This window comes from Pteropus vampyrus, unplaced genomic scaffold (assembly GCF_000151845.1).
Source record: "Pteropus vampyrus isolate Shadow unplaced genomic scaffold, Pvam_2.0 Scaffold48, whole genome shotgun sequence".
NCBI lineage: Eukaryota > Metazoa > Chordata > Mammalia > Chiroptera > Pteropodidae > Pteropus > Pteropus vampyrus.
This window is the reverse complement of record NW_011888829.1, coordinates 2,586,661-2,604,252: the sequence shown is the minus strand read 5'-3', so window position 1 is coordinate 2,604,252 and position 17,592 is coordinate 2,586,661. Positions and strand designations below refer to the sequence as shown.

The 17,592-nt window shown below is 33.3% G+C and overlaps 1 protein-coding gene across 1 annotated transcript in view; it reads left to right on the top strand.

Moving 5' to 3' along the window:
• TRIM24 (tripartite motif containing 24) overlaps positions 1-17,592 on the top strand; it is a 120,385-nt gene that overhangs the window by 61,395 nt on the left and 41,398 nt on the right. Inside the window, exons 3-4 of the mRNA XM_011359563.2 lie at positions 6,930-7,077; positions 11,759-11,891. Coding sequence (XP_011357865.1) covers positions 6,930-7,077; positions 11,759-11,891 — 281 coding nt within the window. The remainder of the gene's footprint in view (positions 1-6,929; positions 7,078-11,758; positions 11,892-17,592) is intronic.

The following is a 17,592-nucleotide window of genomic DNA, read 5'->3' as shown; positions in this document are numbered from 1 at the left end:
TTATGTTATATCATAAAGGTATATAGATATATAAAAAATAATGAATAATTCATCTTAAGGAATAAAATACTGCCAATACAGAAGCCCTAATTACACTCAGACCTTCTCTAGCCCCTCAGAGAAAACCATTATTCTATATTTGACATTATTTTGTTTCTTTTTAATTTTACTCTGTATTGACAATTAGATTTATGTCAGGCTCCCCCCTCCCCTCCTTTTCATTATTTTCTATTTTAATGATAAACTCTGTAATGGTACATATGAAAAATTCCATGTCTTAGATCAGTGTGGTTTCTACATTTTAAGAAGGTCTTTTCTACATGGTACTTCTTCAAGAGCCCCATTTGGTAGCATTGTCCGAGGTGTTGCATTTAGAGATCCAATGGTGCTTTTTCCCCTATTTCAAAACCCACATGTAGAACATTTCTGTTAGCTCCTTAAATCTAAATGTCACGTTTCTATTTGATGAACTATAGTGCTCCAGTAGATGTGAGCTATGATTAATTCTACAGTATGTGCTAAGTATAGTGTATAATTCTTTTGGGTCATGATTCTTTGATGGTTTTTCTAGGCATTTCCTTTAATTTGGGAGAGAAGGTCTGATAATGGCAAAATGAGTATTAATATAAAATGTAAAAATCTAAAAAGTAATGTTTTAAAGAGTTAAAAGATGACTCTTCAGTAATAACACAGCTAAGTTTCTGTATTTTTCATTTCATTTTCAGCTTTTTTTCCCCTTGGAGAAACTGTAAGAATTTAGGGTTCACTTTAAATGAACATGGCCACTACTAAAATACCTCTTTTTTGTTTTAAAAGTATCCACAGCTCCCTAATGTGAACTTTCATCAAAGGCCAAAACAGAGTTTGGTGCAGGAAATAAACTTTCTAATTGTGAAACTAGCTTTAAGGAATGGCAACTTCATCATTTATGTGTGCTACAGTGTCAAATATTTAACTCCTCTGAAAGTTCCTTTTTAAATACTACTGATTTTCTTTTTGTCGCCTGGATTGCCATGTCATTTTGCTTCATAGGTGATATTTATATTAGATATATGTTGTTAGTCATATCACACACCAAGTATACTTCATCAGGTGAACTCCAGTAGTATATATGAATGCTCAATCCAGAAAATTTGAAACCAAAGCAGCATAAATAATCAATAGGGTGGAGTCATGACATGAGAATTGAAGTGATTCTAATCTAAAGGACAAATTTAAGAGGCTGCTTTATGCTTCTGTATAATCAATTAGATTTCAGTAAGTTAATGTACTCTGCTTATGTTATGGAAACATAATAGGAAGAAGTTATCAATTAAACTATAGATAAAGTCCAGTAGACATCTCCAGTGATAAATAAATGGGAGGTGGGAAGGGTATTAAATTTGTTTCAAGAATAAGGTGCTTATAGGGATATTTTGGGAATAAAGACTGGAGGGGTGATAATATAGGTCGGATTTGAAGCACTAGAAGAGAGGTAGTGAGAGCTGAACTAGCATTGCGGTGATAAGGAAAGGAAAGGAAAGGAAGGGAGGGAGTAAGTTGCAGTCCACACAGAAATTGATATACCTGATGACATGTGGAAGATGAGAGAGGACTCACTGCTAGAATGATGGTGTCTTTCAGCAGAGATAAAGGGGGCAGGGAAGTAGACAGAGGTAGAGAGTTGGTTTTGAATGTGGCTGAGTTTGTAAGACTAAGGTGGACATGTCATCTGTGGTCACACTGGAACTCTGAAGAGCGTTCATAGCTGGAGATAAAATTTTAAAAACTTTTTTTGTGATGGATAATTTCAAGCACTCCCCCAAATGGAACAGTTTAGCGTAACAGACTCCCATGTACTCATTACCTAGCTCAATAGCCATCAACTCATTTTATGTAGGATAACCTCACACTCCCCTCTACCTGCATTATGTTGAAGTTAGATTATGTTGAAGTTAATCTCAGGCATTATATCATAATCCTTAAAAAATTTCAGTATTTCTATGAAAAAGAACTTTTTCTATAAACATAAACACTATATTAGTTTCATATGTAAAATTTATAATAATTTTTTAGTATCATTGAACATTGAGACAGTGATCAAATCTATTTATTGTAGTTTCTTAACACAGTTTCTGCAAGGATCCAATAAGATCTAACCAGTGCATTAGGTTGATTTGTCTCAAAAATATCTTTTATTTAATCTCAAATTACCTCTTTGCCTCTCTGGCTTTCTTTTTTAACATAGTTTTTGGATAAACAGTTGTTAGTCCAGTAGAGTTAGCCTTATTCAAAACTTTGCTGATCATTTCCATAAAGTCATTCAACATGCGTCTCTCTCTCCTGTATTTTGTATAAATTGGTAATAAAAATGTAGAGGCTGGTTTAGATTTAGGTCCTATTGGTTGTGTGCATGTGTTTGGGGAGTAGGGGGAGTGACACGTAAGAATACTTTTATATGTCCATATGTATTTCAGTCAGGAGCCATATGGTGTTTGGTTGTTTTTCTCTTTCCTGATGTTAATGTCCACTAATGATCACTGCCAAAATCTCATATTTCATTAGAGCTTTGAAAAATGATGACATTCTCATTCTATTTATTTCATTCCCATTTATTTCTTCGCTGGAATATAAAGGGAGAGAGCTTTCTCTATTCTTTGGTCAAACAGGGAAGGTAGGTTAAATGATTCTTTCCCTTTAGTCGCTAATTTAGTGACATAGTTTCTCAGCATTTTTCAGAAATGACTAATGAGTGGTAGGTGTGTGTTTATCATTATGAAATCATGGATTATTATCATAAAATGTGTCGCAGTTATGCTTATTGGTGTTCAAATCGTGCCATGTGGCAGTGGGAAGCTCACATTGATTACTGAGTCCATCTGATAAAATCCCTGTAGTTGTTTCTGTCTCTTTTGCTTTCTGTTTTGGCAGGATATTGTTCATTTTCTCTTCTAGACCATTTCTCCTGGGACCCTTGATTCCTTTAATCAAAAATGGTATTAGGGGTGCTCATCACTATTGGGTTGGTCATTTTTCCACAATATGGGTGTTAGGGGTGCTCATCACTATTGGGTTGGTCATTTTTCTAGGCCTTTCAGGAGAATGAGTTAACAAATACTTTTTATTTTAAAAAGGAGATGAGAAAATACCTCAAAAGTACATATTGATAACTCCAATTTATAATTATAGGGTTTTACCTTTTTGATTTTATATTTATCTCACTTCTCCAATACTGGAAATCTTGGTTCTTAACTACATTGATATAATTATTTATATTCTCAATATATATAAAAATATAAATGTTAATATGTATTTTAGTAATGTGTTAACATGTAAAATACATATATAAATATATAATGTACGTTATATATTATAGGGTATATTATGTCAATTTTGGTACAATCAAGAACCATTTTAATTCTTTTTGTAATGTTAATTTGTGTTTGATTTTTAAAAAACTGAAAATTTTTTGATTAAAATTGACATATAATATTAGTTTCAGGTGTGCACATAATGATTAGACATTTCTGACACTATATATAGTTATTACAGTATTACCGATTGTATTTCCAGTGCTATACTTTATATCCCCGTGACTATTTTAATAAATGGCAATTTGTAATTCTTAATCCCTTTACCTTTTTCACTACCTCCCCCCCCCGCCCTCAGTCTGGCAACCATAAATTTATTCTCTGTATCTACAATTTTGTTTCTGTCATAGCGGTTTCAGTTTGCATTTGCCTGATGATAGGTGATGTTGAGCATCTTTTCATATATCTGTTTTTGTCCTCTTTGGAGAAATGTCTATTCAGGTCTTCTGCCCATTTTTTAATCTAATTGCCGTGTGTGTGTGTGTGTGTGTGAAGTTGTATGAATTCCTTATGTATTTTGGATATTAACCCCTTATTGGATGCATAATTGACAAATATCTTCTCCCATTCAGTAGGTTGTCTTTTTGTTTTGATGATGGTTTACTTTACTGTGCAAAAGCATTTTAGTTTGATATAGTCCCATTTTTTCTTTTGTTTCCCTTGCCTGAGGAGACATACTCAAAAAAATATTACTAAGAGCAATGTCAAAGAGACGACCGCCTATGTTTTCTTCTAGGAGGTCTATGGTTTCAGATCTTGCATTTAAGTCTTTAACCCATTTTGAGTTCATTTTGTATAAGAAAGTGGCTCAGTTTCATTCTTTTACATGTATTGGTACAGTTTTCCCAACACCATTTATTGAATAGAGTGTCTTTACCCCATTATATATCCTTACTTTCTTTGTCATAGATTAATTGACCATATAGGTGTGGGTTTATTTCTGGGCTCTCCATTCTGTTCCATTGATCTGTTTGTTTTTAATGTCAGTATATGCTATTTTGATTATTATAGCTTTGTGATGTAGTTTAAAATTAGATAGTATGAAACCTCCAACTTTGTTTTTTCTCAGGATTGCTTTGGGAACAAAGGCAGAAGGTTGGAATTACTAAAAGTCAGAGGAAGGGCCTTAAGGAATGTCAGTTCAAACATCTGAAGAGAAGGTACTACTGGTCTGAGTCTTTGGCCTTGAGATCTCAGATCTGGGAGGAATAGAAGTAGGCCTGTGGTGTTAGTATTTCTAAAACTGGTAGCTCTTAAACCTGGTTCTCCAAGTATTGGAAAAACTGCAAGCCAAAGCTAACTGTTGCTATAGTAAGGAACTGCTGCAGCAGTGGTGAAGCAGCATTGGTTGGTGTGATGTTCACAGAAATCGCTAGCAAATAGGAAGCCAACTAAGATGATCAAGTAAGTCCCTTCTTCCTCTGGCATGGCAGTCTCCCTCCAGCACCACCTAAGTGAATCTAAGGTGAAACCAGCTCATGAAGCATAAATATGGCTTGCAGAGTAAAAGTATAGAGAATAGAGTTGGTGCTGAAAGTAGAAATTACAGAGTTGTTTCAGTCAAAACCGAAAACAAAGAAAGAAAGCAAGACTACATGTATACACTGGAGAGATTCAATCATATCATGTTTAAAGTCACTTGAAATAAGTAATTCTCCGCATGGTTAAGCCACCCACTTGATAGGCAGGTTCATTTGTTTTATTTTGCTTTTGATGTTTAGGGACTTAATTTTTTAAACTTAATTTTGTATAACTACATATAAAACATTTGTGTAGTTCTAAAGGAAAATCTATAACACGGTGTATTCAGAGAACTCAGACTTTCTATCCCCATCTCATCTACTTGTCTACTCATCTACCTTATTTATCCTTTACCTTATAAGTAACCATTTACTTTTTTTAATGGTTTATTCTTTCATTTTTGATATTTTATGTATAATTGTAAGTAATTTTATTTTTAAAATATAAGCAAATAAGTCATCCTGCCTCATCCCCATCTTATTTTAGTTAAGCAGTGGCATGCTGTGCTTTGCTACTTTGCTTTTTAAATTTTACTTTATATAGTACTAGAGATCCCTCCCTAGCAGTATATATAGAGATCCCTCATTCCTTTTTGTAGCATAGTGTGGAGATTGTTTTAGGGGACATCGTTATAGAGGTGACAGCAGGAGCTAAGAGAGTAGATGAGACCAATCCCTAGATCTAACAGAAAGCTAAGAATCAAAACAAAGCGTGGTGGTGAGATCCTGTGAGGCGTTCAGGGAGGTAAGAGGATCTGGAGGTTTCAAGGAATTCAAATGATTTCTAGGAAGTAGGAGCGGCATTAAATGAAGTCAGAAAGGTTGAGGATAATAATTGCTCAGAAAAGGTAGATTTGGGTTTATGGAAATGTCCAGGTATTTAGAATTTGATTAATGTAAACCACTGACTGAGGGAAATTTTTTTCCCCAAGTACAAATGATATCATAGGACTGCTTATATGTATGCTGTATAACTTTTATATCCGTTCTCAGAGAGCACCATCTACACAGTTACACAAGCTTTTATATCCAGTACATTCTCCATACCAGTCGATTTTACTTCCTAAATCTTCCTCATTTATCTGCACTTCCACCCACTCTCACCTAAACCACTGAAAAAGTCTCCTACTTGTCTCTGTGCAGAAACACTTGCCCCCTTTTTAATCTGTTCTCCACATTGCAGTGACTGTGATTTTTAAAATGCAAATATGGCCACGTCATTTATTTACTTAAAAGCTTTTAGGAGACTTCTTTAGACAGATCAAATTGTCGTGTGATCCTACTAGATCTGGTTCCTGTCTACCTTGCCACCAACTTCTCTTGCCAGTCTTCCCCTTGATCTCTCTACTTCAGTTGTACTGGCTTTCTGTCACTTCTTGGAACTTGCCATGCTCTCCTTGCTGGAAGCTCTACCTAAAAGGCTTTTCATCAGTAATTGATGACTCAACTTTCATATCTTAGTGCTAATATGATTTCCTTAGAGAAAACCTTGCCTAGGTAATCTCTTCCTCTCACTTTCCCCGACCTCACTAAAATGGATCAGTTTCTCCAATCATATGTTCTTAACAGCAACTCATACTTTTACTTTATGGCACATCTCAGTTTGTAGTTTTCTGTTAGTGTGATTATTCCAATAATGTTTGTCTGCCTCACATTTAATCTTTACAACTATTCAGTAAAATTTGTGTCGTTGCTCTTATGCATTCTAAGTAACCTACCCAAGGCTACTCAGCTAGTAAGTGGAGGAAGTGGGATTTGAACCCATATTCCATCTACGAGACTAGGTATCACAAGAGCAAAGATCATGTTTGCTTTTTCGATTGATGTATCCTCAACACTTAACATAATGCCTGAAATATTTGCTTTGTTGAACTAAGGCCAGTGTCCTTATATTTCCACTTCATGTGTTTATGATTTAAAACATAGTATCAGTTTTAATTTATGAGGACTGTTAAGGTAAGCGATGGAATCAGTATGGCTGGTATATCATTTTCATACGACTAGTGGTGTGACCATCTTTTAGTTTTTTTCAAAAATTGATGTGACATGTTTCTTTTAGGTGTGTACAAGCTGTGAGGATAATGCTGAAGCTAATGGGTTTTGTGTAGAGTGTGTTGAATGGCTCTGCAAGACATGCATCAGAGCTCATCAAAGGGTGAAGTTCACAAAAGACCACACTGTGAGACAGAAAGAAGAAGTATCTCCAGGTAATGGATTAGTTCTTCTAGTCTCTTTTTTCCCCTTCTATCCTTCCACCATCTTTTCTTCCTCTCTACATTGACATGTTTTAATACACTTGTAAACATTAAATATTCTCTTGATTTTTAAAATCAGTGTGATCTATATTGTATCGAAATTTGAATACTTATACATATTGGCAAGAATGAATAGATATTGAGCCTTTTTGCCTCATAGGCATACTCCCAACCCCTTTTCCTATAAATGCCTTAATTTGGTGTGAATGTACAGCACATGAAAAAAATACTTGCTTTTTAAACTTATCATCTTAGAAATGTACAATTCAGTGGCGTTGATTGCTTTCAGTCTTATGCAACCATCACCACTGTCTAAAACTTTTCTGTCACCCCAAAAGGAAACTACCCGTTATGTAATAACTGCCCATTCCTCTCTTCCCCCAGCTCCTGCTAACCTCTAATCTATTTGTCTATGAATTTGCTTATTCTAGATATTCCAGTCAAGTGGAATCATACAGTATTTGTCCTTTAGTTGTCTGACTCATTTCGCTTATCACAGTATTTTCAGGATTCATTCATACTATAGCATTTATCAGAATTTTATTCAACTTTATGGCTCATCAATATATTTTTGTTTAAAAATTATTTTACTTTTTATTCATTGAGTCAACTAGTGTTTGTATACCTATTCTATATTCCAGGAACTTTGCTAGGTACTAGAGATGAAAAGGTAAGTAAGACAGACACTTGTACCCTTAGGAGTTATTAGTATCATGAAGACTATAAACAAATTAGCAAATATATTGGGCCTCATAAATTCTGTGGGAGCACATGAAAAGAGTACTAAACTCAGATTTGGGATTTAGGTTGGAGGCCAAACCTGGGACTTCAAGGATAAATAATTCATTCCATAAAGGAGAAGGGTAGGGAAAACCGAAGCACATGCACACATTTCCAGACGGGGAAAGTTGAGTGTAGCTGGAGAGTAAGATTCAAAAGGAGGAGGAGTCAGAAATGAGGCTAGGAGTCTGGAGACAAAGGAAAAGGGAGTATAATTTCTGAGGATGCCGATGAAAAGACACAAGAGAAAAAAGGCCAGGTGTAGATTCAGGTAAATTTAATAGGTTAGTGCTATCAAGACTTCTTTGAGATCAATCATCTGTTGAAAAAGAGAGCAGGAAATAATAAAAGGTAAGGAATGTGGAGGATATTTGAAATAACTCCAGTTGAAAGAACACTCCAGCTTCAGGAACAGAACGGTTGCTAGGTAACATCAAGGTTATATTTGATGTGTAGGACTTAAAACATCCCCTGCCAGACCTCAGCACCCTGGGTATAGATATAGAGAAGAATTGAACTTATCTAGATTTGGGGTTTAGCTGGACACGTGTTCCAGAAATTCAGCAGGGCAAGAGATGCAGGTAATGTCATGTATCAAAATGAAGGATTTAGGGATTTTAACTGTATAAAGTTGATAGTGTCAGTTGATAGGGTGAAAGAAATAGTTAAGGATTAGAGATATTGATGAAATACAGTGAGAGTGGTTAAGCAAGAATTGGAAGTTTAGAAAGTAGAAGTTATTAGAGTGGGATGTTTGAATTAATGATTGTAGAGTGGAATAGTTAAAATCAAAAATCTGGGGTGGGGCCATGATGTATATTATATGGAATAAGCAGCTACAATGAAGAACAGGTCTCTAAAGATAAGCAAGTTTGAGAGGCTTGTCTTCATGTGGTAATCTCCGTGGACTTCTAAATCATTCAGGATGATGATGAGACTTACTACTAGGAGAATGACTGAGAGTCAGGATCTAAATTCTTCGATAAATAAAGTCTATAAATGAGTGATATGATATCCTAATTATCTAAATCAAAAGCTTTATAAATAGTTATGCCTGTATAGCAGGAACAAACCAGGATGTCCCAAGCCAGCTAATGGTCACCCTATCAACTATGATGCCCAGAAGACATGAATCGAACATCAAGGAAAAGGGCACAAGGAGCTATGAGGATGTTCATATTACTAACATTGAACCATCTTTGCATTGCTGGAGTCCTTGCAGGACTTTTGGTCCTGTCCACACATTGACTGAACATTTGATCCACACCGAAAGATCCTTGAAATTTGGTCCTGTCTAAAATGTCCAGGAGCATGTTTGGTTCATACTAAATGACATTTGGTCTTGTCAGAAACATCCACGCTTAGGAAATGTTCTTGGCTTCATGGCCCATAACATTTATTTATACTTTTGGTTTACAGGATTAATACATAAAAACATCATGTTTTACTGGTCCAATAGTTCTTTTGTGGCTGATTGCCAGTAATAACCCTTCTTGCCTTAGCCTGATTCATAATGGCACATGTCAAGGACCAAATATCATGGACCTTATGGCATTGACCAGATGTCTCCATAGATGTTTCATTAATTGCTGGAATTAATTCCATTTGGTATTAATGTGTTATGCTTTTAATTTTCTTTTAATATATTGGTAATTTACTCTATCTGGTTATTTCCATTTTTTTCATTCTCAATTTTATGTATTTTTACCTTTTTAATCTAACTAGGTAATAGGTTATCTCTCTGTTTTTATCCGCAGAAACAACTTTTAAATTTATCTAATTATGTTATATATTTTTTAGTTCACTAATTTATCTTTAATCCCTGTCAGTTTACCTTGGTTTTAAATTTCTATTACTAACACTTGATATTTATTTCCACTTTTCTTAAAATTATAAGTGTTTAAAGCTTGATTTATGATTTGCTACTTTGATATTTGATATTTATTTCCACTTTTCTTAAAATTATAAGTGTTTAAAGCTTGATTTATGATTTGCTACTTTGATTTCTGCTGTTTTTTTAGATTTTCTGCATTTATGGTTGCCAAGTTGTTGGGGATTTATGAATTTTTGTATCTGTTATTTTCTACTTTGGAATATTATAAGTAATGCTATGAAAAGAGGGTCATGATGTATATTAAATGTAAAAAAGGAAGTTGCTAAACAGTGTGATTATTATGAACCCACGAATTCATTAAAAGAAAAAGGAAAATTTTCCCAGGCATGGGTTTTGTTTGTTTCTGGTTTCAACTTTATAGTTTTATTATAGTATGATCAGCAAATGTCAGTCTGTTAACTCATTCTACTTGCTGGCACACATTTAAATATGTCTTAAATATGGGTAATATATGAAAATTCAGATAAGTTCATTTATATAAAAAACCATAAAAGGTTACTGTATGAGCGAAAGTAAACATTTTTATAATTAAAGGAAAGCCTTTTTAGAAACAATTTTCTCAAAAACTAAAGTCATAGAACGGATAAATTTTTCTATTAAAAATTCTAATGGTGTGCTTGGAAAAATACCAAAAATCAGAGTTTTGGCAGGCAATTCATTAAATGTTTGCAAGTTGATAAGAAGGATAATTGGACAGAAAAACGATGGAGGTTATAAATAGACAATTCTTAAAAGAAATGTAAGTGGTTGATAAAAGTGTAAAATTGTTCAACCTCAGTTGTTAAATACATTCAAAAATTGTGATATCACTCCCCCCCACTTATCAAATTGGCAAAGATTAACAATATTGAGAATACCCCATTAGTAAGGTGATAGCCACTCTACACTGGTAGGAATACAAATTGGTATAATTCTTTGGAGACCATTTATTGACCCAAGAATTCTACTTAGGTATTTGTATTATGGAAACATCCAATGGTTTATACATTTCATGTTTATTTCAGCATTACCATACAATATTGAAAAATGAGAAACATTCAAATGTCCACTGGCAGGTGGTAATATTTATTTGACGAGATACTATATCGTTAATAAATAAGTAGATACAGATGTATTTACTAACACAGAAAGAACGGTATCTAAGATAAAGTGAATAAAAACACTTTTACAAGGAAGTATGTGTAGTGCCATTCTTTAAATTTTATAAATTACTTAAATTTTATAAAATATTTACTAGTATACATACTTACATAGAAAAACAACCAGAGGAATGTATACCAGGTTTTAATAGTGGTTATCTTTGGAGGTGGATTAATTTTGAAATGTTTCAATATTACCTTTAATTATCAGTGAGATAACTAGTGTTTACTGTTTAACCAATCATTGTGTTTATTTGTATTCTGATTTTTCTGTTTAACATAAGCATTGCCCAGTTTTATCCCTGTTTTGGATATTTAATCCCCATTGAAAAGATACATGGATGACTATAATATGATAGTGAAAACTTAATGATTATTTCTGTGTTAATGGGTATCATCTGTTAGAATTTTTGCAAAAGTGGGGAAGTAATTTTTTTACTAGACCTTGTATACATTTTTATTAGTTGTTCTGAATTGCATTTTTAAAAATTTCTTCCATGTTTGGAATGGAAAACATCTAATTGGTTCACACTCATTTATCTGGGCTCTTAAGATTTTTTAATTCCATAAACCATTTTTTTAACTACACATTTTCTTTTTCTCCTAAATTAATTTGAATTTATACATTGGAAAGTGAAAAAGCTCATTTATATTTTCATTCTGAAGTGCTGAAAATATTTAATGTTTAATATCTGTAAAACCTGGTGATAGTGATGTTGATGAAAGTGTTTGTATTTTCCTGGATTTGAGTTTGAATAGTCAATCTAATATTTACTATTCAATTATGTTAATTTTTTTTTGCCTCCCATTGTTTCTACAGAGGCAGTTGGTGTGACCAGTCAGCGACCCGTGTTTTGTCCTTTTCATAAGAAGGAGCAGCTAAAGCTTTACTGTGAAACATGTGACAAACTGACTTGTCGGGACTGCCAGTTATTAGAACATAAAGAGCATAGGTACCAGCATCTTTCATTATATACATAGATTTATATTACAGCTTTATGAAGACTTAGAGGACTGCTGGCACCTAGTGAAATGGCAGTCTGCAGATAATGTTTTGTTTGCCAGCACCACGTTACCTTGCTTATTCAGGAACTTTTCAACTTTGGCAGTATTGACATTTTGGGCCAGATAATTCTTCGTTATGGGGGGCTTCCCAGTGCATTTGTATGGTGTTTAGCTGCATCTTTGACCTCTGTTCACTAGATTCCAGTAGCATCCTCCCAGTTGTCAAAACCAAAAATGTCCCCAGACATGACCAAATGCCTTAAGAAGCAAAATTACCCTGGAATAAGAACCACTGGCCTATTCATTGTTTTAAAATATGTGGAATTAGTTACCAGTGTTGTAAAATAAGATTTTATGCTAAAACAAACAAACCAACAACAGCAAAAACACCACATCTTTGGTATTTTGAGAAAATGGAAGCTCTTGGAGCCCTTGGTCTCATATACTTTCATATCAGCATTTGGCTGGAATTGACTTTAGTGCTCTTTAGAATGAAGCATGCTTTTTCCAATTCAGAAGAAAAATGGTAGATGATGCATGATGGAGTAAGAGCAGTTAAAGTATGAGTAAATCTAAATGTTGACTTACAAAGCAACAAAGATGTCGGTCTGTGTCGTGTGTGTTGTGTATCACAGCAGATATGTTAGGATGTAGAGTTTATGGTCTAAGGCTTATGTGTAATTTAGGAAAAGGATAAAAATACAAAATATTAGAGGTTAAGTCAAGATCTGCATTTTGTAATATCTCTGTATGTAATAGTAGCTAAAAGAATAGTAAAAGTGTATATGATTATCAAAATGGTGAGGGGAAATAGAATAATTAGTCTAAAAACAGGCCAATAAAAAAAAGAAACATTAAAATAAAATTTTTCTTACTCTTAAAAAAATTTTATTTTTCAATTATTGGTTGACATTCAATATTTTATATTTCAGGTATATGGCATACTAGTTAGAGACATAATTTATGAAGTGATTCCTCCGATAAGTCTAGTACCCACCTGGCACTATACATAGTTAATACAACATTATTGACTATAGTCCCTATGCTGTACTTTACATCCCTGTGACTATTTTGTAACTGCCAATTCATACTTCTTAAATCCTTAACCATTTTCACCCAGCTCCCCAATCTGCCCTCCCATCTTGCAACCATGAGTTTGTTCTCTATATCCGAGTCTATTTTTGTTTTATTTGTTCATTATTTTGTTCCTTGGATTCCATGTGTAAGTGAAATCATATGGTATTGTCTTTCTCTGTTGGACTTACTTCATTTACCGTAAGACCCTCTAGGTCCATCTATGTTGTTGCAAATATTAAAATTTCATTTTTTATTGCTGAGTAACATTCCATTGTGTGTATGTCCTGTAACTTCGTTATCCAGTTGTCTATTGATGGGCACTTAGGTTGCTTCCGTATCTCTGCTATTGTAAATAGTGCTGCGGTGAACATAGGGGTGCATATATCTTTTTGAATTAGTGTTTTAGATTTCTTCAGGTAAATACCCAGAAGTGGAATTGCTGGGTCATAAGGTAGTTCTGGTTTTAATTTTTTAAGGAACTTTGACTTTTCTGTAGTGGCTGTACCAGTTTGCGATCTCATCAACAGCGCACAAGGGTTCCCTTTTCTCCACTTCTTCGCCAACACTTGTTGGTTTTTGAATTATTGGTGATAGCTGTTCTGACAGGTGTGAGGTGATTTCTCATTGTAGTTTCAATATGTGTTTCTCTAATGATGAGAGAACCTGAGCATCTCTTCATATGTCTGTTGGCCATTGGTATGTCCTCTGTGGAGAAATGTCTATTCAGGTCCTCTACCCATTTTTTTTATTCGGATTGTTTGTTTTGTTTTATGAGTTCCTTACATATTTTGGATGTTAATCCCTTATCAGATGTATCACTGGCAATATCTTCTCCCATTCAGTAGTTGTCTTTTTGTTTTGTTGGTTTCCTTTGCTATATAAAAACTTTCCAGTTTGATGTAGTCCCATTTGTTTATTTTTTTCTTCTGTTTCCCTTGCCCAAGGAGATATATCCAAAGAAATATTACTAAGAGCAATGTTAAATGTTTACTTCCCATATTTTCTTCTAGAAGTTTTATGGTTCGGTTCTTACATTTAAGTCTTTAATCCAGTTTGAGTTTATTCTTGAATATGGGTAAAAAACAAGAGTGGTCCAGTTTCATTTTTTTTGCATGTATCCGTCCAGTTTTCCCAACACCATTTATTGAATGGACTGTCTTTACCCCCATTGTATATTCTTGCCTTCTTTGTCATAGATTAAATGACCATATAGCCGTGGGTTTATTTCTGGGCTCTCTGTTCTGTTGCATTGAACTGAGTGTCTGTTTTATTGCCAGAACCATGCTGCTTTGAGTGCTATAGCTTTGTAGTATAGTTTGATATCAGATAGCCTGTTACTTCCAACTTCGTTCTTCTTTCTCAAGACTGCCGTGTATATTTGGGGTCTTTTATGGTTCCATGTAAACTTTAGAATTATTTGTTCTGGTTCTGTGAATAATGCCGTTGGTATTTTCATAGGGATTGCACTGAATTTATAGATTGCTTTGGGTAGTATGGACATTTTAACTGTTAATTCTTCCTTTATGTTTCCATTTGTTTGTATTTCCTTCCTTTTCTTTCTTCAGTGACTTATAATTATCTGAGTAGAGGTCTTTTACCTCCTTGGTTAAATCTATTCCTAGATGTATTTTTTTATGTAACTGTAAATGGGATTATTTTCTTAATTTCTCTTTCTGATAGTTCATAATTGGTGTATAGAAATGCAACTGATTTCAGAATATTAATTTTGTATCCTGCTACTTTACTGAATTCATTTATCAGTGCTAACAGTTTTTTTGTGGAATCTTTAGAGTTCTCTGTATAGTATCATGTCATCTGCACGTAATGAGTTTTCCTTCTTTCTAATTTGGGTGCCTTTTATTTCTTTTTCTCATCTGATTGCTATGGCTAGGACTTCCAGTACTATTTTGAATAAAGGTGGTGAAAGTGGGCATCCTTGTCTTGTTCCTGATCTTAAGGAAGTGCTTTTAGCTTTTTCCATTAAGTGTGATGTTAGCTGTAGGTTTGTCATATATGACCTTTATTATGGTGAGAGAAGGTCCCCCTATTCCCACTTTGCCGAGAATTTTTATCATAAATGGATACTGGATTTTGTGAAACACCTTTTCTGCATCTATTGATATGATTATATGATTTTTATCTTTTAGTTTGTTAATGTGGTGTATCGCATTGATTCGCGGATATTGAGCCATCTTTGTCCTGGGAATAAATCCAACTTGATCATGGTGTATGATCTTTTTAATGTATTGCTGAGTTTGGTTTGCTAATATTTTTTTTGAGGATTTTTGCATCTCTGTTCATCAGGGATATTTGCCTATAATTTTCTTTTTTGGTAATGGCTTTGGTGATCTTGTAGAATGACCTTGGGAGCCTTCATTTCACTGCTCTTGAATTTTTTGAAATAGTTTGAGAAGAATAGGTATTAATTTAATTTTTCTTTGACTGTTTGGTAAAATTCACCTGTGAAGCTATCTGGTCCGGGATGATTTTTGTTTGATGGGAGTTTTTTGATTACTAATTTGATTTCATTAGTAGTAGTCACTCAGTTCAGGTTTTGTTTCTTTACTCAGTCTTGGAAGATTATATGTTTCTAGGAATGTATCTGTTTCTTTCATATTGTCCAATTTGTTGACATCTAGTTGCTCATAGTATCAAAGAACAGATTTTAATAAGGACTTGATAAATTAAAAGAGCTATAAATACTTTCTAATTATAATAAATGTAAATGAATAAAATGTTCTAAATTTAAAATTTTCATGCTGGTTAAGAAAGAAAATAGAAAGTCTGTTTGCTTTTTTAAAGAGATATTAAAAATCTATGTATATAAAAATAATGACAGGAAAAGACATGTCATACAAACACTAACCAAAGGCAGGCTGGCATACCAAAGTACATTATTTGAGATAAAGAAGGAAACTTTATAACAATAATTGGTTTTATTTATCTAAAAGTTGTAACAGTTGTAAATATGTGCCCCATGGCCTTGAAATATATAAAGAAAAATGACAGCTTAAAACAGAGTGGGAAATTTTTAACATACTTCTCAATAATTGACAGAATAAGCACATTAAAAATCAGTAAGATTAAAATAATACAATTAGCAAATGACCTCATAGGTATTAAGAAACACTATGCCCCAAAATAGACATTCTTTTCAAAATAAAAAAATATAAAAATAAAAAAATTTAACCATATGCAGTCTTCAATTTCAGAAGATTAAATTGTATAAAGTTTTATGTAAACTCAATGCAGTTAATCTGGAAAACAATAATAGATGATAACACTCTCCATATATTTGAAAATGAAGACATGCAATTCATATGAAAATTAACGTAGCACATGATCCTCTGGCATCCTGGACGAGAGGGAGAAAAAAATGATATGGAGGACGTTATTGAGACAAATAACAATTGGAATGTGGTCTATAGATCAGATGAAAGTATTATCTCAGTGTAAATTTTCCTGTATTTAATAATTATACTATGGTTAAATAATAGAATGTCCTTGTAAGGAAATGCATACTAATTATTATTGAGTTAAAGGACTACAAGGAGGCAATATTTGAAAAACTAAGCTGTGTAAAGGTATATGTGAGATCTCTACTATTGCAAATTTAACTTTGAAGTTATCTTAAAATAAGCAGTTAAAAATACAGCGTAAAAGGAGAAATCCCAATAGCTTTTAGAAAATATTTTTATTTGATAGTGAAAATAACTATCTTCGAAATATATTCTAAAACCATGATTAGATGGAAATATATATCATTAAATGCATGTAGTAGATAGTAAGGATAAAAAGTAAATATGCTAAACATTTATTTCAAATTGGAATGAACAAATTAAACCCAAAGTAAGTGGAGGGAAAGATAAAATAAAGACAAGTGCAGAAATTGATGAAATAGTCAAAGCCAAAACTTAAGTTTTTCAAAAGCTTGGTAAAACTAACAAATCTTTTTGTGAGTGATTAAGGAGAGCAGTTCCAAATAATCAATGCCAGGAGTAAGAAAAGGGCACATCACCACATTTTCTAAAGGTATTTAAAAATATAAAAAGGATATCTGTCAATAGATTTGAAAATCTTAACATGAAATGAGTTAATTCTTAGAAAATACAACTTAACTGGTCCAAGATAAAATAGAAAATCAAAGTACCCTTAATTTCATGTAAATTCATAATTCGTAATATCCCCACAAAGAAAATGACAAACCCAGATGACTTCACTGATTAATCTATGAAATAGATGAGGTAAAAATAACCCTTTTAATACAGCCTTGTCCAGAGAATGGCAAAAGAATAAACTCTCTCCAACTTATTTTATGAGGAATAAAAATAAAATTACAATCTCATCCATGAAATGAACCTAAAAGTACTAAGAAATAAGTTAGGAAAAGAAATCTAGCAGTATTGTGATTTTTGGACAATTTAATTACAACCAAGTTGACCTTATATTAGGAATACAAAGTTCATTTAACATCTGAATATCATTTATGTAATTCATCATCTTTAAAGAATAAAAGGGATAATTATATGACCATCTCAGTAGTGGTGGAAGAAACATTAAAAATATGCACCT